The sequence below is a fragment of the Condylura cristata genome, unplaced genomic scaffold, assembly GCF_000260355.1.
Source record: "Condylura cristata isolate star-nosed mole 26May11 unplaced genomic scaffold, ConCri1.0 scaffold00020, whole genome shotgun sequence".
NCBI classification, from domain to species: domain Eukaryota; kingdom Metazoa; phylum Chordata; class Mammalia; order Eulipotyphla; family Talpidae; genus Condylura; species Condylura cristata.
The window spans coordinates 17,200,390-17,224,239 of NW_004567121.1; the positions used below are offsets into that span (position 1 = coordinate 17,200,390).

The 23,850-nt window shown below is 42.2% G+C and overlaps 1 protein-coding gene across 1 annotated transcript; it reads left to right on the forward strand.

Annotated features, from left to right (window-relative positions):
* Nucleotides 1-284: 284 nt before the first annotated feature.
* LOC101633792 (cytochrome c oxidase subunit 7A-related protein, mitochondrial) lies at nucleotides 285-13,086 on the forward strand. Its single transcript, XM_004686253.2, has 3 exons — nucleotides 285-412; nucleotides 8,830-8,961; nucleotides 11,399-13,086. The coding sequence occupies exons 1-3, from the start codon at nucleotides 341-343 to the stop codon at nucleotides 11,537-11,539; spliced, it is 345 nt and encodes a 114-aa protein (XP_004686310.1). The 5' UTR covers nucleotides 285-340; the 3' UTR covers nucleotides 11,540-13,086.
* Nucleotides 13,087-23,850: the final 10,764 nt, after the last annotated feature.

Genomic DNA, 23,850 nt, shown 5'->3' on the forward strand with positions numbered 1-23,850 from the left:
TAGCCCCGGGCTGGTCCGCAAGGCGCATGCGCATTTTGTAAGCCGTCTTGATATTGCCTAAATCTAAATATGGGGAAAGATGGCACTTAGGCTTTCCTACCTAGCCACATCTGCAGCTTTATGCTCGTATGGAGGTGGTTTTATCTTTTTCAATTATGAGGACCCGACTTTTAGCCTATTGGAGCTTAAGAGGGCATATTTTAAGTTAGGCAATATTCAGACAGCCCGATCCTGCAGCGAGGTCCTTAGGCTGAGCTTGGGGCCATAGCCAGGAAGGCGGGGTCCTTCTCTCGGGGCGGTCGCGCAGGCAGCGGCTGCGGCTGGCTGGACACCCGGCGTCATGTACTACAAGTTTAGTGGCTTCACGCAGAAACTGGCGGGAGCATGGGCTTCGGACGCCTATAGCCCACAGGTATGGGTAGTGTCACGCCAGCTCCGATAGGAGCAGTGCGGCTCAAACCTCTCCACTCTGCAATTGAGGCGCTGTTAACAGGACCAGGTTGATGCCAGCGGTTCGGTTTGGTTCAGCACGCATTTCCCTGCGCCCCTACACCGATTTGCTGCGGCCAAAGAAACATCCAGTTCTGTAGCTGCTGTCGCGGCGGGGCTGTGCTGGCGCGAAAGTGGGGTCTGGCGTTCAGCAGGGGTGAAGGTGACCCTCAGGCTTGTTGCCTGTGAGTGAATGGGTTGACTCGTGGGGTCCGCAGCACCCAGAAGAATGTCACCCGGCCGAGTCCAAAGTTAAGCCCTGCTGGAAACATGGTTTCGGTCTCAGTACCCCAATTGTCCCCCTCCCGCCCCCTCTCTCCCCATACGCACATCCATCATGCAGTCCCAAAGGTTGCCTTGTCCAGGTACGATTTAGAGAGTTGGAATGACTCCATAGAGGAAGATCCTAGGGGGTAGAAGGGATTTGTAGGTTACTTAAAATTCCAAGTGAGCTTGGGCAGGTAAATGCACGGAGCTTTCGCTTTCCCTTTGTTAACGAATGCCCATTTTTGAAAAAACTTTCGAACTCATCTCACCAATTTAGTGTTTCAATTCCCATCTGTGATGTAGAGATGAAGTTTACATCCCTCCATTTAATTTGGTCTCAAGATCCTGGTTTTGCTACTTTCGTTTAGGTCCTTGACTAGGTAAATAGGTTGTGAGTTGGGTTTCACCTGGGGAAGTTTCAGTCCATGTTAAATGAGGTGTTTGTCAGGTGACAAACAGTATTAAGCAGATATTTGGTACCGGGTTAAGTAACCTTGCCCCAGAAACTAAGCGCAAGACCTTGTCATATTCCTGTTCTCACAGTAGTTTGGGAAGGTTTGAAGTATGCAGTTGGAGAACTGGACTTGAATGTATAGGCCCCAGTAAGTTGTATGTTATTTTTCCTGTGGGACACTGTAACTTGCCTAAGGGAAAGAATTTCATCCTAAGGTTAGATATGCTACTAAGTAGGATGGGAAGGGAGTGGGTGTGGTATTGTGGAGGAAGGGTTAAGGTTTATACATGTTGAATTTGTAGTGACCTGTCCTATCTGGTAGCATTTGGATTTTCATTGTCAAGTTTAATAAATCTGGGTGTCTTCAGTCCATAGCAGGTGGGAGAATCTGGGGTGGAAACATTACCCAGGGAGTCTGTAGGGCAGAAAAGGTGAGAGTATAATTAGACTACAGAAACCTTAAGGGATGGTGGAGGAAATTTATCAAACAATTCAGAATTAGGAGAATCATCATTATTGAAACCAAGATGACAGTGAGGTTTAAAGGACGGATTGGCGGCTGTAATCTTGTATAGGCTATAGGAAAGTAGCTATTTCTATCATATCTACGCTACCAAAAAGAAAATAAATCTTTCAGTGAACAGATTTTAAACGCTGCATTTGACAAAAGCATGAACTTTGTAAACCATACTCCTGTTAACATACAGAACCTTACATCACTCCTAGGGAGTTCCCTCTCACTCTTACCCTATCAGTCCCTGTCCACCTTTCTGTTCTGACATTACTATAAATAGTTTTTGCCTATTTTTACATTTCAGATAAAAGGAACTGCATGGTACTTACTGTTGTGTAAGGCTTTTTCTTTGAGGTTCATTCATAATACATGCATTTGTTCTTTTGTTGCTGTGTAGGATTACACTGTATGAACATATCTAAGTTGATCTAGTCTGTTGGTGATTGTAGATGTTCTCTTGAGTTTTAGCGTAATCTAGGTTTGTAATCTAATATGGAAAAAGTAAGGTTTTATACTAAAGGTGACATTGAAATTAAATTGGCACTAAGAACAGAAATTACTCTGAGATGCATTTAGTATGGATAGAACTTTCAGATTTTTACCACAGCTTGAACTGTGCTTCTCTTGAGAATTTGAACTTGTTACTTAAGGATATCTTATGTTGAAGGAAGTAATATTGTGTAGGCTTTATATGAATTGTAGATTTTGAGAATGATTGTGACAGGCACTCTCCAAGCCAGGTGTTCTGACTTTGGTAATTAGGAGTACTTCAGTTTTTCCTTTCTTGGAAGCATTAGCACACTGTAAAATGTAAATGCTTGTAAAGTGCAGTGTTATATAAAGAGAATAACCTAATATGCATTGAATAACCTAACATGGAAAAGTTAGTTCTCTAACAATAGTACCCGTAGGGATTTATAAATGTATTTAATGGCAAGCAAATGTAGTGAAGGTATTTTTCAGTGGTTGGTTGAAAAGCATTTTCCTTGCCTTTCTGTGCCCTGGTTCAAAAATACAGTGAGGCCTAGCAGGAGCATAAAGGACCAGGGGGAAAATAAAAATAATAATGAACAACTATATACCAGAGACATTTTACGGGGGTGGTGTGGGGAATGGGATCAAAGATGGGCAGGTGGGGTGTGGGGGGGGGGGTTAGTGCACAGGACTGTGCCCAGGGGGATTACAACTGAGATGGAAAAAGGCACAAAATAATGTAAAAATAAGCTGTTATAATAAAAAAATACAGATGAAAAGATATTATCAGTCATTAGGGAAATGCAAATCAAAAGCACAATGAGATACTGAAACAGCTATAGGATAATGCAGCATCATAGAGGACAGATCACCTGTGGGCTTTTCACCCTTCTGCAAAAGTACAAGACCTTTCCGGCTCAGGGAACAAGAATGGGGTTTATTTAACAGACTGGGGTAACAGAATCTAAGGCCACAAGTGCCTGGCTATCTCACCACAGATAGTGTCCACAATGTCCAGGAGTTCCAAATGAGAGGTGGCTCATCCAAAATGGCACTTTCCAATCAGAGAGGACTTGGACACTGACAAGCAGTGGGCCAGGTTCCAACTCAGCACAACTAGAGGTGCTCACAGGCGGGGATGATGAGATAACCCGCAGCAACGGTCTGAAAGTCAGGATGAACAGGACCAGTCCGCAGTGGAGGCTGCAGCACCGGGAGGTAGTACCTGATCACCAGGATCGGTTAACAGCTTTCAGAGGTGACTGGGACACTGTGCCGGTCCCTTGTTAATGGAGCTGGGTTGGACTGGCCAGTAGTCACTGGGCACAATATCCAGTCATTAGAAGGTAGTGTAAGACATACCAGCATTAAACAGCTCTTCACGAATTGTTGGCCCACATCACTAACAGCTCTTTGAGACCCCAGGCCCATAGCCTTTGGTGCTCCTTTTTAGGGTGCTCCCTTTGTAGGGCCAGAAGTCAGTGGCCCACGCCTCTGCAAAGCTCTTCAGCTTCGGAAGTCAGATGCTGGATGCTGCTGCTTTTTTCTTTATTCTTCCTTCCTTGGAGATCAGGGAACAATGAGTCCCAAGCTGGCTGCTGCATTGAGTTATATCCTCCTTTGGGTGCCCCACCCACAAGTCTGATTGAATCATCTTCAGTCCTGTGGCAGTTGAGATCATTTAGAACTAATCAGCTCATAGCTCATACCTGACCCATTCGTTCTGCCATCTGCACCTGATGGCCCTGGTTTCGACACCATTTCATATCTGTTAAATTCAAAGGCAAACACCATGTGTTAGTAGCAAATCTGGAAACCTGCAACTCCACTAAATTACTGGTAGGGTTGTAAAATGGTGCTGCCACTTGGGAAAACAGCTTGGTAGTTTCTTAAAAAGTTAGATGTAATTTTAGCATATGACCTAGTAATTCCTTTCCTAGTTGAGATGGCAGAATGATATAAAGAGAACTGTGAAAATGAAGGAGAGAGCATGTGTGAGTTTGGTTGTGGGTGGACGTAAATCCTGAAGTGCATAGGATGGTTGGACAGTTGGCCTTAATTTTGTGAGAAATGAGTAGTATCAGGCAACTTGATGTGGAAAGTTGTGGTAGTTTTATCCAGAGGTGAAACAAAGAAATGCTGATTAGAATTCAGCTAGTAAATGTGTCTGTGACTGAGTGACTCCTTTTGTGTTTGTATGTGGAGCTGCGCTCGTAATTGTAGAGGTAGTGATTGTGTAAACAGCTAAGCGATTCACTGTTAAAAGGGAAAACCTGTGACTTCTACATAGTCTATTTTAACAATAGCTTTCAGCTATTGTTGCTGTGGGAGGTGTGGGAGAATTTACCATCAAATGCTGATTTACGTGACTTTGGTTCTGAAGTTTCAGTTCTAACTATACTGAAGCTATAACCTTTCATAGATTTATACAGTTAAACAAATATTTACCGAATGTACACTCTGTGCCAGTCACTTTTCTTGGGAAATAACAACAGTGAGCTGAGGGCCAAATCCTGCCCTCATGAACCTTCCATTACAGTAGGGGGAGACACAGTACCAAAGCAGAATAAAGTATCTTAGATAGTAGTAAGTGCTGTGGAGAAAAATAAAGCAAGAAAGGATTAGGTAAGGGGGTAGTAAGGTTAGGTTTCACTGAAAAGGTAACAAAGGGGGTAGTAAGGTTAGGTTTCACTGAAAAGGTAACATGGGCTAAGTCTCAAAGGAGTTTGAAGGTGCAAGCCAAATATGAAGAACTATCTAGATAGAGAGAACACACCGGGATAACTTGGAGGTTTAGAGGTCTAGTACAGTCAACTGGAGAAGAGAAAGGTGAGATTTAAGGTGAAATGTTGAGGGATACATCGTGTGGGGCCCCAGAAGCCACTGCAAGGACTATTGAGGTACTTTCAGTAAGGTGGGATGCCTTCATGAGTTGTGAGCTGAGTAGTGACATCTGTTTTTACAAAATCATTGGTTACTGAATTAATAGTAGAGTGCTGGAAATGAAAGCAGGGTGACAAGTTAGGAGGTCATTGTGAAAATTCAGGGGTTTGGGCCAGCGTCTAGTTTGGTGGAGATAGGTGAGAAGCAGTCAGATTCTGCATACATTTTGAAGATAGAGCTGAAAGGACTTGCACTGTGACAAGAATTATTAAGAATAATTTAAGGTTTTGGAGTATTGGAAAGATAACATTACTATTTTTGAGATGGGGAGAGAGGTGTTTGAGATTTCAGGTTGGAGATGCCGTCAGCGTTAGAAGAGAAGGTGAAGTAAATACAACTTCCTGGACAAGTCCATGCTTGCAAGCTCTGGGGCTCCAGAACCCAGTGCTGGTCCTGGTCAGCTCTTGAAACATTGGAAACATTGCTCTCAAGTTGTGCTGCAGCTTAATGGTAGGTAGGTGCAGTTCCCACACTTTATCTATTTTACCTGTGTGGCTAACTCAGCTGACCTACTGATTTATGGTGTAATAAATGGGTTTGAATTCCATCTTCCTTGTGGCATCGCTGAGTTGTTTTAAATATTTGTAACACGGACTGATCATACTATCTGTAGTGATATGAAAGGTAAATTTAGTTGTGAAAATTGTGTAAGTAGCTGAACAAAATGCTAATTAATAAATGAGACAAGCAGAATGTAGGATTTTACACACTCACTATAAAGAAACTGAAACATACCCATGAAAATACATTGGAGAATATACCATTATTAAAGCTGATGGGGTAAGGCAATGGATTTTAGGTAGCTTTAAAGTTTGATATTCTTATATTATAAATGGAAATACAGAATTATTTGAGATTGTTAAGGTGTTGATACGCCTGTTTCCAGTTGATATTGTCCAAAAACTGCTGTAGTTGTGAACATTTGGTGGATGAACAAATATAAAGCACTTAGGTGTAATCGCATCTAAAAATGCTGTTACATTAATTCTGGCAAAACATGAATTTAATTTTAGACCACTTTTGTGAAATGCTTGATAAGATGGCTTTAAAATTTTTTTCCGTTCAAGGGAAAATGATCACTAGGAGAAAATACAGAAAGCTCACAGAATAAAAGGTTATCTAAAATCCTCCAGTTCAAAGAGATCTTTTTACCTTGTTTTTTCTTTTTGTTAAGATTTATTTATTTATGCATACAGAACTGGGGCACAAGCCAGAGGTGCAGGGACGGTGAGAGGCTTCACCAGAGACAGAGTGGGGAGCAGAAAAGGCAGGTCGACGAAGTACACTGCTGAGGGGAGCAGCGGGCAGGACAGGAGACGTCTGCTGCGCCACTTCCACGGTGGGGATCGAACTCGCACTGAGGTGGCTGTAGCCAGCTTGCAGTGCTGCATCCTTACCTGTCCTTACCCATTGTGCCACTAGGAAGGGCCCCTGTTTGCCTTGTTATCTCAGTAAAGGCCCCTGTTCCCTTTTCTGATTCCTGGGTATCTAAGAACTAAATGTAGATTAACTGCTTACTCATCAAACTTTCTCTTTAAAGGATTGTTGCTTTTGAGCAATAGTTGAGGGGCAGTAGCTAGGGTCGGTAGTGGAATACTTAAAAGCCAACGATAGGCTTGAATTTGAAATTTGATTTTGCCTCTGATTGATTTTCCTCCTCTGTAAAGGGAAAATATTAACATCTCCCTGGGGGTGCATTCAGGATTAAATGAGATAAAATATTTAATATGATGTTGGCCACATAACAAGGGCTTGGTAGATATTAGCTACTGTTATTCCATAATACTAATATCCATAATGGCAGAGATTTTATCTTATTCATTGTTCAATAAAGTGCTTAGTAATATATATTGAAAGAATGAATGTAGTACAGAAAAAAGGCAGTGATTCATTCCTATTTATGGACTGTGTTAGAAGAAATAGAAGCCAAGTTTAATAACTTTTTGTTGCCCTTTGATTCTAAGGCCTGCCTGTGGGAGGAATGTTATTTTCAGTATTCAATTCTGTATTCACTATTCTGTTTTTAACATTATAGGTATGTTTAGATTTCTTAGATCAGGAACCAAAGGTCTGATGACTATATCAAATTGGGCAAAAGTTTCCTTTTCATCTATAAAACGGCAGAGTCCAGGCTTGAACTCTGCTTTATTCTAGTTAGAATTTAATAAAAAAAAATGTTACTTGGTTGGTCTGTAACTCTTAGCTCCTTATGCGGGTTATTTTGGTGAACTACTAGATTAACTTTATCAGGTAGAAAACCAGAGTTCCCCTTAGGTTCCTTTTTACTTTAGATTTTTAATTTTTTTCTAAGTGTAATTGACATCTGACAGTAGTTTCAGGTATACTGCACAGTGATTTGGTATTTGTACACATTGTGAAATGATCACACTAGTTAATGTCTAATCACTATAAATGGCAACAAAAATTCCTTCTTGTGATGAGCAAATTTAAGATTTACTTTCTTAGAAATTTTTAAATGCCGTTTTATTAACTAGTCAGTTTGTTGTACATCCGCATGACTTATTACTGAAAGTTTGTAGTTTTTGATCCCTTTTATCCATTTTTTTCACTTGTGCCCTCAGATTTGAGGCAACCACCAGTTCTCAGTATTTGTGAGCTTCTTTGTGTGTGTGTGTGGCGGGGGGGGGGTGGTTTGTGACTGGCCTCTTATACTCAGTGTAATGTTTTCAAGGTACTCTGTTTTTCTCCCCTTACCAGGTCCTTTTTATAAGCCTGCATTTGTCCTTTTTTTAACCCATGTACAAATAGCAAACCTATGTTAACTCCCAAATATATATTGAGTACCTGCTATTTTGGGGCATTCAGTAAGTACCATACAGTCTGTTCAGTAGTAGCTACTATAACTATTATACATGTGGTACAGACGAGAACACTGGTATTTCTCTTTACTATTTTTGGTCTGTGTTGTGGGGTTCTTTTTTATTTTTTGAGGTAAAGTTGATTTACATAATTTCATTTGTTTATATGCTAAAACCTGTACAGACAAGTGTGTTCACTCTATACCCACCATCAAAGACCCACTATGCTCCCCTGGGCCCCTCCCTCCTCTGCTACCAACTTCTGGTTGCCTCAGTTTTGCAGCTAGATGTCAAGGGTTTGTTTTGTTTTGTTCTTCTATATTCCACATGTAACTAAAACCATCTAGTATTTGTCTTTCTCCTGACTTTTACTTAGGATTTCTGTGTCTTTTAACTTAATGGGATTATTAGTGAAGTCTATTTTAGGGTTGGAGATTCCATATTTGTGCATAACTTCACCCAAAGGAAGGGGAACAGCCATTAAATCTTTGAAAATCTAATTGAAAGTTCATACAGGCTATAAATGTTTAACTGGTTTGATAAAAAGGCACATCAGGGAGTAAAACGATAGGCACATTGGGTATTTCTAGATGCTTAGGTTGGACTTTTGTTGCTGCTTCTCCCTTTGCAGCCTCCTTCATCTTAATAGCAGGGAGTTGTTACTGACAGTTTGCTCTGGGAAAAGCTGTTGAAAGTTTAAGAATTTTAACCTCAAAGGTAAAGTGAAATGCTTTGCAATGCAAGAGACTTTCCTTCCCTCTCATGTGGTTGAATAGAACTGCTGCTTCTACTCCAGTCAGTCTGCGCCTTGAAAGTTTGTTCAGATGCCCGGAAATGCTTTCAGTTTCATATTTTCCTTTTTCCTACAGGGATTAAGGCCTGTGGTTTCCAGAGAAGCACCGCCAATCATATTTGCCACGCCAACCAAACTGACTTCTGATATTACTGCATATGATTATGCTGGGAAAAACAAAGTCCCGGAGCTGCAAAAGTTTTTCCAGGTGAGAGAAGATGCTCTAGAACAGAGAAATCTGTGTAACAGATAGGCTTTAAAAAATCCTGTGAAACTGAGCCTTAATCTAGTTTACTGCCCATTTTTTTTAAAAGATTTATTTATGTATGCATATAGAACTGGGGTACAGGCCAGAGGTGCAGGGGCAGAGAGAGGATTCACCAGAGGCAGAGTGGGGAGCAGAACAGGCAGATTGAAAAAGTAGACTGCTGAGGGGAGCAGCGGGCGAGACAGGAGAGGTCTGCTGCATCATGTAAGTCACCTGCAGCCAGGGATCAAACTGCAGCTAGCTTCACAGTGCTGCATTTAGACCCGTTGCACCACCAGGGAGGGCCCTTATTACCCATTTTTCCTCTCTTTCTATAAATAGAATTCTATTGATTTTAGTTTGAGCCATAAGTTAGTAGAATTGTTATATAGTAGAAACTGATAAGAGGTTAGGGTTATTAATAATTTCCTCATCAGTATTTAAAGATATGTGGGTTTTCAAATTACATATATAGTTGTTGATTATCCCTTGGAAGGAGGATGCACTACTAGCATGCATAATAACACTGAATATTCCAGTATATATTTAATTTTGTGACACATACAATGACTTTTGGCAGAAATTTTTGTTCTTCAATTTTTTTTAAGATTTATTTATTTATGCATATAAGAACTGGGGTACAGGCCAGAGGTGCGGGGGTGAGAGGATTCACAGAGACAGAGTGGGGAGCAGAACAGGCAGATCAACTGAAATACACAGCTGAGGGGAGTAGTGGGCGAGATAGGAGATGAGAGGTCTGCTTTGCCACGTGGGTCAGCTCCCTATCTAGGGATCAAAATCTTGCTGCAGTGGCTGCAGATGACTTCATAGTGCTGTACTTTAACCCCTTGTGCCACCAGGAGGCCATCTTCTACTTTTTTTTGATTATAAAATTCACCGAACTGTTAATAGAACTAGAGGAGGTTTGGGTTTGCTGATAAACAGAGAGAAGCCAGAATTGGATCTTAAAATATTAACATTAAATTCTGTATAGATAATTGAGAGGTCTTTGACTTGATTACATCCATACGGGAGCAGCAACACTCATTACTGCTGTTGCTCCCTGAAATAATGTTCTGATATAGTACCAATATGGAAACTTTTGATCAATTCTGTCCCCTTTTATCTGAAAAGTAAAACCTGAGCAGGCATTTCTGGGTTTTGAATTGCTGTAGGAAGGGAATTTAGAGACTGGAAGATAATGGGTTAAATATATTATGGAATCTCATTAAGTGTGAATTTAAAAGGCTTAACAGAAGGAAGTCATTTGAATACAAAATGGACTTACACATGTTAATTGACCTGGTGTGCCTAGACTTCACCCACTAATGAACACAAGTCAGACTAAATGGAGAACAGTTCTTGTGCCTGTAGTTTTTTGTTTACCTTCTTAAAAATATTTTCACTAGTGTTAAAAGACGCTTAACAGAAAGCCAAAACATTTGTTTTGCAAGCCTTTTTTTTGCCTTCCGAGGTTTAGAGCCCTTTTGCCTTCCGGGGTTTAGAGCCTGTCGACTTAAGACAAACGTTTAGAGCCAGTCCACTTAAGACAAATGTTTAACACCCCTACCAAGAATGTGCTTATCAGTACCTGGAGTCAGGAGTGTGTGTGGGGGGGTCTTCATAGGAAACACAGAGGGAGCATTCCTGGGGGGGGGGAAGGGCATTGTAAAATGTATAAAAACTACTGCCTGTGAACAATCTGGTCTCTCAGTCTTGAGTACTGCTGAGCCCCGCCATGTCGGTTTCTGAATAAACCTGCCTCTGCTGTATTTTAGTGTCTTTCTCGACCTTTCTGCGTTTCCTCGGGGATCGGAATTCTGGACTCAACACTAGTGCTCCTTTCCTCGTTAAGCAGTATGTTAAAAAATCCTTAGAAATTTGGGATTTGGCCTCCCTGGTGGCGCAGTGGTTGAAGCACAGCACTGCAAGCAAGCCACAGCGCTTTAGTGGGAGTTTGATCGCCCAGGAGGTGGTCCACACGGTGCAGCAGACCTCTCACCTGCCCGCTGCTCCCCTCGCACTGTACTCTTGTCAGTTGGCCTGTTCTGCACCCCACTCTGTCTCTGGTGAATCCTCTCACCCTCCGCATCTCTGGCCTGTAGCCCAGTTCTGTACGAATAAATAAATAAATCTTTTTTTTTTTTTTTTTTAAAGAAATTTGGATTTGTTGTATGCACGATTTGGAGGCTGCATTTTGGAAAATGACTTTGGAACTATAAGCCTTAGCGCATTTATACGAAAATGTCATTATTTCTGTTAGCATTCTACTGAATCAGGGCTCTTCTCACTCCTGTGTGTTGATAAAGTTATAAAGTGGAGACTTTGTGCTTTGTTAGCCTATTGATTATAAAATGTTTTTTTAACAATTTTGCCCTTAATAATTCTTGCTTTCTAGAGATCTGATGGTGTGCCTATCCACCTGAAACGAGGCTTGCCTGACCAAATGCTTTACCGGACCACCATGGCGCTGACGGTGGGAGGGACCATCTACTGCCTTATTGCCCTCTACATGGCTTCACAACCCAGAAACAAATGAGTCAGCTGCATAGGACTGGTTTGCTTTTTGGCATAAACCCTTTGAATTTTCATTGTTTCTGTATTTTTTTTTTTTTTACTTGAATGGCCTGCTTAACATTTTACAAGAAACAGATATTAAGACAATATTTTGGCTTGTTTATGAAATTCACATGGCCTTTCAGAGCTCATTCGACAGTTAAAACTTGTTTAAAGAATGCTGCTGCTCTCCTTGTCTGGGCTCCTGATTTCCCTGGCGGTGTTGGATGAAGGCTGTACTCATTAACAACAGTGTGTGCTGAGGTCCTTGGGGACTTACGTTGTTGAGCATGGGGTGCAGAAGTCTTTCTGGATTTGGATGTGACTGAGGAAGGAAGACAGAAGTCAAGACCAGGTGCATGAAAATTAGGGATTTAAGTTAGAGGTCGCCTTGGGGATTTTGCAACCATGTAGTAAAATGTTAATAGAAATTATTTGCAGCCTGCTTCTATTCTTTGGGCAGTTAGTTTCAAAGGGTTTTTGCCTCCTTTTAGATCGTGATTGATAATTTATGTATAATTGTTATGTATTTATTCCACCATGGGAACAGAGAACACCTGTTTAGTGTTGCACTTTAGACTGATGTCTCTTTCATTAATGCAGCTGTGACAAATCCTCCTTTACCTTTTAAAAATGTGGCTTTAAGTTATGATTAATTTTGATTGTGGAATAAATACATGAATGAAAAATCTCAAGTTTGAAGTCCTTTTAAATGACCTTTTAAAGTAATTTCTGAATACCAGAGACCTCTTAAACCTGATTCTAATTTGTTTTTAATTAGGCACCAGATAATCTTCACAAAATGGTTCCTTAAAAATCAAATAATAGGAAGCTAATGGCACATTGATGGTTACCATATGGTTCCTTATAAGAAACCTTTTGTCCCCTTATGAAATGTGCCTGTAACACACTGTTCTTTTGTACATTAATTTCCTGTACTATAACAATTAGTAGACTTCACATACCCTTTATTTTGAAATAGCTGAAAAAAGGCAGAGTTTTATGATACATAATCGGGTGGTCTGTATCTTGCAATAGCAAGGAAGGTGACCTCTTAACTGGGGATAAAACAGTTTTTGATAATAGGGGCATTCTCACAGGTTAGGAAGCGCTAATTTGTACAGGTGTAAACATTTCTAAATTTGTTTTGAAAAGTCAAGACTATAAAAAGATGATAAGAACAGTATAATACACACTGTACATCCTTTCTTAGATGACCAGTTATTGCCAACTTTGCTTTTTCTCACAAACAGGCACACATGAATGTACATATGTGTATATTGGGGCTTTGCTGAGCTATCTAAGGTTAAGCAATGCAGTGACGGTAATTCAGCCATGAATACTTGAGCCAGTATCTTCTATGAATATTTTCTTTCATGACAAAGATCTAGCCTTCACAATGATGACAATATAACTCCCTAACATGTGACAGTTGACCCTTGAACAACATGGGCTTGGACTGCCAGGGTCTGATTATGCATAAGTGAACTTTTTTCCAAATTGCTTTTCCTAAGAATATTGAAAAAAATTAAAAAGCATGTCATGAATATATAAAATGTATGTAGATGATTTTCTATTTTGTCATTTATGTACTTTGGTTTTTTCCTTATGATTTTGTTTACTCTAGCTTACTTTTATATTGTAAGGAAACAGTGTATCATGCATATAATAAGTGAACCATGTGTTAATATGTTATTGGTGAGGATTCTGGGCAACAGTAGGCTGTTAAGTTTGGAGGAGTCAGAAGTTATTTATGAGGGGTGGGGATTGGTGCCCCTAACCCTTATGTTCAAGAGAAAACTAGTCTATTTAAATTTTCTCAGGTATCCCGATAATAGGCCCTTTATTGTTTTTTTTTTCCATATTTATTTGTGCATATAGAACAGGGGTATAGGCCAGAGGTGCAGGGGCGTTGAGAGGATTCACCAGAGACAGAGTGGGGTGCAGAACAGGCAGATCAACAAAGTACACTGCTGAGGGGAGCAGCGGGTGGGTCAGGAGAGGTCTGCCACGCCATGTGTCATCTCGGGCAGGCGGAGATCGAACTCATGCGGAAGTGGCTTTCTATTCTTAGTGCTGTGCTTTAACCTGCTGTGCCACCAGGGAGAGCCCGTTTTTTTTTTTTTTTTTTTTTTAAATAACAGCTTGTTAGGAAATAACTCAAAAACCACATATTCACTTGAAGTACATTGAAGTACAATTTACTGACTTTTATTCAGAGTTGTGTAACTCTGATTGACGGCCACAATCAATTTAGAAATATTTTCTTTGCCCTAAGAGGATATCCTATGCCCGTTAGCAGTCATTCCCCTTTTATACCCATTCTTTTAGCCCTAGGCAACAACTAATCTATTTTTTTGTCTCTACAGATTTGTCTTTCCTGGAGATTTCACATAAATACAACCATACAATATGTGATTTTTATGACTGGCTTTTTTCTGTATCCTCTCTAAACCTCTGATTTCAAGGTTCTTCTGTGTAGTATGTGTCAATACAATTATTTGCTTCCTTTTTATGGCTGAATGATATTCCATTGCATGAATAGACTGCATTTTGTTCATCCATTCATCAATTGATGGAATACTGGGTTATTTCCAGTTTTTGGCTGTTAATTAATAATGCTTCTGTGAACATTGGTGTGCAGATTTTTGGGGGAATATTTTCACTTCTCTTGGATACATACCGGTGAGTGGAATAGCTGGATCATTTGGTAACTCTGTGTTTAACTTTTTAAGAACTGCCAGACTATTTGCAAATCAGTTGTACATTTCGATGAGCAGTTATAGTTGGTTTTTATTTTGGTCCGGAAACCTCTCCAGGATTGCATATTTTATTTAGGTGTCATGCCCCTTTAGTAAGTAACCTTCTGTCCAGAATAATCCCTAATGGCCTTTATAATGGACTATTTGAAGAGTTCAGGCTAGTGTTTTGCAGAATATTCTTGGGTTTGTCTCATTGTCTCCTTATGTTTGAAAAATTCTTCATGTATGATATGATAGCCTATTTATATGATTTGACTGGTTCTTGCCATCAGTTTACCCCATTATTGATTAGAATTTAGACAAGGTGTTTGCCAGATTTCTTCCTAGTAAAGATAACTTTTCCCCTTTCTATTTAAGAAATAATCTGTGGGTAACATTTGAGAATGGGAATTCTTTGAATCATTTATTACCAAGATGTAGAAAAGTGATTTTCAGTCTCTCACTGCTTCTACATTATTGACATTTTCTGGAAGATGAACACTTGCCCTTTTTCAAAGTTTTAGTATAAATTTCTCAGTGTGATAACTATTTCTGCCTTTCATTCATTCACATGTTAAAATTCAGTTCAAATTTGTCTTCTGTGACTTACTAACTTGTCCTGAGTGTCTCTTTACTTCAACACACAGTTGCTTTTCGTGTTTACTGTGCGTTTTCTCCACCCTAGTGTCCTCGCTTTAACTCTCATGTATTTTGTATTCAAAGTTAGAAATGATTATCATGTATATAAAGGAAAATGCTTTACATCTATAACAAATATTTACATAGTATGTATAATATATGCATATATGTATATATCTGCAGTCCTACTGCTCATAGTTTGAAGATTGTTCCCTGCCTCGTTTTTCTGCATCATATCCCACTTTGTGACTACACCATAGTTTAACTAGTCTTTTTTTTTTTTTTAAAGATTTATTTATTTGTGCATACAGAACTGGGGTACAGGCCAGAGGCTCAGGGGCTTCACCAGAGACAGAGTGGGAAACAGAACAGGCAGATCGACGAAGTACACTGCTGAGGGGAGCAGCGGGCGGGTCAGGAGAGGTCTGCCACGCCATGTGGTCACCTCCAGGGCAGGCGGGAATCGAACTCATGCGGAAACGGCTTTAGATTCTCAGTGCTGTGCTTTAACCCGCTGCGCCACCAGGGAGGGCCCTAACTAGTCTTTTGATGGATATTTATTATTAGATTTTTTGCTTTCACAAACACTCCTTTAGTGTACAAATCATATTTACATGTCATTTTACATATTACTGGATGTAAGGATAGTTTCTGGAAGTGAAATTACAAAGCAAAGAGGATTGCATGTTTCCAACTTCCAATAGTGAGTCCTCACTGAAACAGAGGGTGCCGACACCTTCCTATTTAACTTTAATGAAGGTGCCTGTGCCTCCACCCCAAGCCAGGAGGATGCATTGTCATCAGACAGTTTCATCTTTGCTGAGCTAATAAATGGAGGAATAGTTTTGATTTAGTTACATCTTTTTGTAATTAGTGACATTGAATATCTTATTTAAAACTTTTTGAATTGAAAAATTTTTTTTTCATTTTTAAGGTAAGTTAGATTTCCTGGTTTTGGTGGATTATCTGTGCCATGAACTTTGGTCCACTTAGGTCCAGGTGTTTTTGCATAATGCTGTAAGTACATTTTTTTAGGTTGACTTCCTCAAGAAGTCTCTGAGTCAAACCTGAGTGCAAGTCAAATTCAGTAAAATCAGTTAATGCAGAAAGGGGAATTTTCCAGAAGCTGAATAGAGCTGGGTCTCATAAGGACCACCTTTAGCTACGTTTGCCTTGAGGTCTGACAGCCCTCCTGGGACATCATGCTTTCCCTGGCCTGATCTTACCCTGGAAGCTGCGCTCTGTTGTGGTCATGTGGCTGTAATTCAGGACGTGTTTCTGAAATAGGCCTCCTGGCTAGTGGGCCTGATGAGAGGAGTACATACTCCCGCTGCCCAGCATGAACTAGTGGGATTGGAATAGTTGCCAGCTCCAAATGTCATATTTTGATGGCAGTGGGCTGCAGTTGCTGCTCCAGGCTGTAAGAGATTTGGGTTACCTTTCAGCAGGAAGTTTAGAAGGAAGTAGGAACTCATTGCAGAAAGGCTTTGGTATAGTTAAAAAGTTTTCAAAGACACTGAATAGGCCCTGGGTGAAGTGCCCTGAAGTTGGCTCAGAAATAGGCATGCTTCCTGAAGGCACCTTGTTACGTAGGAAGGCCCTGGCGGTGCCCTTCACATGTGCCGGCTCTCCGAAGGGAGGCGTGGGAAGAGGGTAGTTGAGTGAGAATGGGGTGGAGGTGCCCAGCTCGGGGCACCTCAACAACTGAGCCTAAGTTGTTGAGCGGGTCAAGCCCATTACAAGAATTGGAAGAAGCTGCTTGTTTCTAGAGTCACCCTCTCTCTTGAGTTGTGGTGTTGCCTTGTCTCCAGAGCCTTGTCTGGAGAGGGAGGGAGGGGGATGTATGTAAGATATTCCAGAATGGATAATAACTCAGGCTCTAAGCTCCCCCTCCCCACAGCTCCCTACTTAGGCCACAAAACCTTCATGTTAGACAGCAGATTAATTGGAAAATTGAGTTGCAGCTAGATGAGTTGATGTCAACTTTAAAGTTCAGTGGTGTTTAATTAAAGCCATCCAGAGACTAAACCTGCTCCCAGGAAATTATTCTGACCGAATAATTAAGGAGAATAAAGGTTACATTTGTGTTTCTGGCTAAGTCTGTGTTGCCTTTGGCATCTCCAAAACATGAATTCTATTAACCTTTCATGAACCAACTTTAAATTGCTTTCAATTAGTTGTCATTCTAATTAATGTAGAGTCACACAGAAGAGCCTTTATGCTTGGTGTTTCTTCCCTTTTCGCCTCTGAAATTATGTCCTCTTGAACAACAGTCATTTGGAAATTGGTTTATAACTGTGTGTATCTGCCTGTCCTTCCCTAGTCTGATCCTGTCAATTGAGCTTCAGGAAAAACTGTCCAGCGGAAGTAGGCCACTGCTACAGTGGGAGGGCTGTGGTAAGTAGTCACTGCTGTGTTTGTTCGTGGGGTAAAGCTAAGGAAGAGTTAAGGTAGCCTGCGAGGGAGCTGAGCTGAGCTGAGGTGTGGTCTTGCCGTGTGGGTCTAGAGAAGAGGGCCTACCTTTTCTGCTCTTTTCCAAACCTTGACTTAGCTTACTTTGAGCCTTTGGCCTTGATGTGTGTGGTATTGATCCTGCCACATGCATCAGAGTCCTGGACTGGACCTGTGTGCAGACTTCAGTCTCCTGTGAAAGCCAGCACTGCCAGGCTCCTGTCAGCAGTCATAGCCAGTGTGGTCAGGGAGGGCTAAGATACAGCACTATGTCCCTCCTGCAGGGCTTAGTTGTTTGTCATCTAGCATACCTCTTGGATTTTTAAAAAAGATTTATTTATGCATACAGAAATGAGGTAAAGGCCAGAGGTGCAGGGGCAGCAAGAAGATTCACTGGAAACAGTAGGGAACAGAACAGGCAGACTGACAAAAGTACACTGCTGAGGGAGCAGCGGGTGAGACCAGAGAGGTCTGCTGCGCCATGCATATGACCTCTGGGGCTTGGACTGAAGTGGCTACAGCTTGGCTTAGCATCGCAGTGCAGCGTACCACCAGGGAGGGACCACTTGAATTTTCTTAATTGATGTGAATGTGATATATTACAAAGAATTCCTCAGTCAACCTAGGGTTCCCAAGGTAGACCATTCCAGGCCCCCAAACTCAGGAGGAGAGGAGGGACATCTGTTCTTCAGCTCCAGACCTGGTGCTGACCAAATCCTTATTTAAGTACCTTGGGACACAAATGTATGCTGGGGACACTTGATGACCTTGTGGAGCTCATCTGGCTATGTGTGTCCATGCATGTGGCACAGGTCTACTAACACCACTGTATATGCAAAGTAAGGAAAAGAAGAAAGATGGAAGTGTAAGGGAGAAAACATTTCTCCTCCATTCTCAAGTTCTTAGGTGAGGCCATCATAAAAACCACGTGACAGAAACAAGCAGGTTATAGAGAAACAAGAAACAAATGCAAGAAAAAAACCACGCATACCTCCTGTGTGTGTGTGTATGTGTGTGTGTGTGTGTGTGTGTGTGAGAGAGAGAGAGAGAGACACAGAGAGAGACACGAAGAGGTAGGGGGGCGCCAGCCCGCAGGGGCGGGAAGGACTTCCTGAGTGGCCTGGAGCCCTCTCATCTATCTACACTTGGTGACAGCTGGACGTGGCCTCTCCTGAGTCCATCTTCCCCGGTTGGTGAAACTCCTGGGAGATCTGGGACACCGAGTTCCTGCTGCAGGCACTGTCTTCAGGTAGAGGGGGTGTTGCGAGAAGGCCTTTCCGAGCATTTGCTGGTTTTCAAGTGCCCGTGACTCAAAGTCATGAATATACCAACATGGCATGTCTTGGGGTAATATATTCTGTTCTTCAGAAGTAGGGGAGGGCAGGGAGGGAAGAAACCTGGAGCCACAGTACCAGGAGAGTCAGGCTTTCAGGAACCGGGATGCTGAGCAGCAGCACCCACGCCCAGGGTACATGGTTGGCACTGGCTGTGTCCTCACGGGCTGTCCGACTTGTCCTCCCATGTTCCCCACTCGGTGTCCCTTGAGCTGTCCAATGAGTGGTAGAGAACAGACCCTGACATGGACTCAGAAGAGGAGAGTGAAGATTTCCCAGTCAGGGCATCCCTGAGAAATCGCTCGTGCTTTGTCCACAGCTCCCAGGGGTGCGCGTGGCCACGCCTGTGGTTTCCTGAGTGCCCTCCTAGCAAATCCCTGTGTTTAAATTTGATAATGTTTAATAAAAAATGTGATTAACTATAATTTAATTTAAAACAACTTCCTTCTATTTTAATGTGCGGGTTTCCCATAGAAACCACTTCGGCTTTGGCGGCTGTGAATGGCAGCTTTATTAATGGAGCCATCTGCAGGCTTTTCTGACAATCTGCTGCACTGCTCTTTGCTTCCAGTGCAAACACTGTTGATTGTGTTGGAGGCCTCCGTCAGTCATCTGGAGGGGCAGACTTCCTGCCCGGAGGCAGGACAGCTAATCCCCTGGTGTGCTCCCTGGTGCTCCCTGAACCGCTGGAGCAGGCAGCAGCAGGGCTTAGTGCTCCGGGGACCTCCCTCCCAGAAGTGGCAGATGCTTTTACTGGGCAAGGCCCTTTCTGAGTGTGGCCAGGCCTGGGGGGGTCTCCTGACAGTAAAGGCAGTGCCTGTATTTACCTGCGCTGGCAAGGAAAATGCTGTGTTCATTGCTGCACTTACCTTTTTATGTGGGACTCCTCACTTGTCCCATCAGGGGAGGGCTGGCCCATTGTCATGGGGCAGGTGTCGGGTGGACCTCCCGGGTCCTGTGCGGGTTGAGGCCTAACATTCTTTCAAGAGAGAGGGGACTTTTGGCTCAGTGCAGAATTAATTCATTTTCTAAATGGAAATGTCAAAGACGGGCAAACATTCCTGCTAATGATTCTGGTGATGAGATATTCATGGGCAGCAAAGAGTCAGCCACATGAAAATGGATTTTCCTGATGAAGCTGGGGGCTGTTAACTGTCAAGGGAGAACGCCTGATCACCTCATCTCAATTCTGCACCAATGTCATGAGGGCCTGCTAGAAAGTAGATTTTTTTTTTCCCTTATCATTTTATTAATTCGGAGTGAGGGAAAATGATTCAGCCCAAGCACCGGAACGAAGGGGTGAGCACTGGGGGCATGGTGCTGGCTTCAGGAGAGGTTTCCCAGGAAAAGGGAGTCAACATTGGCAGTCACACCAGTCAGAAATGAAACCAGGAGGAGACAAGTAGGAGGGAGGTGGTGTACAGAGTGTCCAGCCTGGGGGAAGCTGCCCAAAGGCTCCCTCCCAGCATCCAGGTCTACCAGCTGCCCTGAGCCCTCCCTGGCTGTCTCCCCCCCCTGCTACCCCAGAGGCTGCTGCCCTTTACGATGACACCACTGACCAGCATCCCGCATGCCTGGGCTTCCTTGACCGCCCCCCTCCCCCTTAGGGCTAGGGAATCTGCCAGACCTCATGGAGAAGAGCATCGCTGGCATGGATGCAGGGTCATCCATCGCTGGCATGGATGCAGGGTGCAGGCCTCCCGGTCACAGTGCTAATGGGCCTGTAGGTAGAGGGTGTTGAGTGCACTAGGAAAGAAACTGTGGGTTTTTTTGTTTTTCATTAAGTCCCATTTTCTTCACATTGATTTCAGAAGCATAAAGGTAAGGTAAAGTTTCTATATCATTACTATTTTTAAACTTATTTGGAAATATTTGTAAACTCACAGGAAGTCTATATCAATTCTCTTGATTCTCCTAATGGAAAAAATCTTATGTATGTATCCTATTAAGTTGAGGTTGGTAGAACGTGAGACAGGAACTTACTTTCTACCTGTTTTGTGCCCACATGTGATTTTATGCAGTTTGATCCCACAGGTAGATTCACATTACCATCACAATCAAGATTCCAACTGTTCATCATTATCACAAAGAAAACCCTTTTTGTTACCTCTTCATAGTGACACCTCCTTCTGTCCTGGTCCTCTGGTAATCTAGTCTCTAGAAGTTTTGTCAATTCAAGAATTATATAGATACAGTAAATTTTCAAGATTGACTGTTTTTCACTACATAATGATTAATCCTTGATAATCCTTGAGTTTATAAGTTGCATGTATCATAGTTCATTCCTTTTAATTAAGTAATGTTTCATATTATGAGTTATATATTATTTTTTATCTGTCAAAATTTAACTTTGTGGACTATTATAAAATTTAAGCAGTGGAGGGTGATTTCAGCAGATGACCAATCCAAGATTACTTAGGACTTTTCACATTTCATGTTATACACTATGAGTAGTAATGTAGTTAGAATTACCTAGTTTTGGGCCCTTCCTGGTGGCACAACAGGTTAAAGCACTGCACTATAAAGCTGTTACCATTGCAGCACAAGTTCGATCCCTGGCCAGGGTGGGTGACCCACATGCTGTGGCAGACTTCTGGCCCAACCACTGCTCCCCTCAGCAGTGTATTTTAGTACATCTGCTTGTTCTGCTTCCCACTGTCTCTGGCAAATCCTCTCACCTTCCACACCTCCGGCCTGTACTCCAGTTCTGTATGCATAAAGAAATCTTAAAAAAAAAAAAAAAATTCTAGTTTTAAGGGAACCCTATCATTGTTATATACCAATTCTAATTTATGCACAGCTTATCTTTACAGACCTAGGTTATATGCTTCATGACAGCCAGGTCTGCAACTTCCCATTATTGGATTTGGTGCAGCCCAGCAGGGTTCCTGCAGGAGGCAAGTTCATAATGTGTCAGGTGAATGCATGACTTCTGTGGATCCTAGTCCAGTGTTCCAACTGGCAATCGTTTTGAAGGTATTGGCATGGTAAGTCATTTTATTGTAGAGACTGGAGAACTCAGCTCTCTAGAACCACCTCTGACTCAGTTAATTGAAATAAGTTCTGCAGTTAACATGGTAAGAGAATGTCAGCTTGATTCCCTGCTTCCACCAAGTGTCCAGCTCAGCTCAACCAGTAGTGGCTCAGTGCACATCCCTGTAGAGGTGAGCTCCACTGTGCCCAGGGCCTTTCCCAGGATGCACTCAGGCTTGGTGGTTGTGTGAACAAGGCTGAGGCTGAAATGTGATGACCAGGTATGACAGGTTTGCTTTTTATGAGTTATTTTTCCTCCCTGAAGTTATTTTTGTCTAGTACCCCCTTTGTTTTAGGCACCTTTAGTGAGATTTGGTAAAAGTAAACTGGTAGGAGTTGAAATCTGCCTCTAGAGCCAATTTTGTGTAATCCACTGAAGTGTTTACCATCATCACCAGCTATTATGTTTATTCTTCCCTGTAAGTGATGGCTCCCTAGGAAAATCTGTTTTCAGGATGTGTGTTTACATCGCTGAGGAAAAGAGATGCAAGATCAAAGCCCTGTGGCTGTGCATGGGTCTAGCAGAGCCTCTGACTTGCCAAGGTTTGTGTGGGATGGAGAATGAAGACAAAGTGAAGAAAGCACTTGGCCAGTGGCAGGAAGATCTACCACTTCTTTCTTGGTCAAATAGAAATTGCCCAAAGGTTGCAAAATAAGGGAGCAGCATTTCTCCATAAGTAGGTTTAAATTGAACCTTGGGGATTGAGGACCTATGTGCCTGTGGCTAAGGAAAACAGGAAGAGCAGGCAGCTGCTGGTAGCAGGTGCCTCAGCATACAAGCCTTGCAGGCTGGCTGAAGGGATGACAGCAGGGTCCTTTCACCTTTGTGATGGTTACACCTCTCCCCAAGTCTGATCACTTTCCATAGTTTTCCCTTAGTTTACCAGAAATTTTCATTCAGTCTGATGAATACTTAGCTACCCAGCAGTACATAGCTTCTAGTGTGCATTACAGTAGAGCTGGTGACTGGCCACAGGGACTCTGGAGGCAGGAGGACCTGGCTTCAAATCCTGGCATGGCCACTTGGTTTTCATGTTTTTTTTTTTTTTTTTAAATTTATTTATTTGTGCATACAGAACTGGGATACAGGCCAGAGGCTCGGGGCGGCAAGAGGCTTCACCAGAGACAGTGGGGAGTAGAACAGGCAGATCGAGGAAGTACACTGCTGAGGGGAGCAGCGGGCGGGTCAGGAGAGGTCTATGCCATGTGGTCACCTCCAGGGCAGGTGGGAATTGAACTCATGAGGAAGTGGCTTTAGCTTCTTAGTGTTGTGCCACCAGGGAGGGCCCATGTTAATTTTTTTAAAAAAAGAATCAGATCAAGAATATGCCATACATTCCCATTTTGCAACCATGGAGATGATGGGGCTTTCATCACTCTATTCGCCTTTGATATATATCACATACACTGACTGGTGAGGGCTGTCTCAGGGAGGAAGTCCTGCTTCCCCTGTTCTAGACAGAACAGCTGATGGGCACCAGAATAGATCCACTAACCAGTGTGACTCCTCTTAATGGAAAAAAGCTCCACAAAAGGAACTTGTCTAGGAGTGTAACGGAGCTGGCAAGATTTAGGATATTGAAAGGCTTGAATGAATTACATAAAGCACTTAAGTTACATTAATTGAAGCATTCAGTTATGAGTGTGTGTGCCATATTTTAACCTTTGAGCATTTAGGTTTTATTTTTGTCCACTTCATGTTTTGTCCTTTGGAATCTAGAAGTGGTACTCTTAAGTTCTGCCAGATTTGCTTGGTTAAAAAAAAAAAAAAAAAAGCATTCATTTCAGTTAACTCTGGCCTCCTGACAACATTGCTGGTTAATACAGAAATGAAGCAGGCTAACATGCCAGGGACAATAAGGCATTCCCTTTGAAGATCCCAGTCCTGGGCATTCTAGACAAAGGCTTCTCTGGCAGGGCCGGATTTCTCTGAAAGTCACACAGATGCGCAGCACCTCGGTCGGCAGTGACCTCACTCCACAGAGACCAAATTGGGCTCTTCTGTTTCCCTAACATCCTTTCAAAATCTTTACCCATCTTTTCCCATCCTTTCTGGTTTCTAAAGAAATGTCTTTCTCTTCATGTATATGGAAGAA

Bases quoted from the DNA above. Each gene is read 5' to 3' on its own strand.
- LOC101633792 (XM_004686253.2), top strand. From the start codon at position 341: ATGTACTACAAGTTTAGTGGCTTCACGCAGAAACTGGCGGGAGCATGG. The intron at 413-8,829 runs GTATGGGTAGTG...TTTTTCCTACAG, and splicing joins CGGACGCCTATAGCCCACAG to GGATTAAGGCCTGTGGTTTC. The intron at 8,962-11,398 runs GTGAGAGAAGAT...CTTGCTTTCTAG, and splicing joins AGCTGCAAAAGTTTTTCCAG to AGATCTGATGGTGTGCCTAT.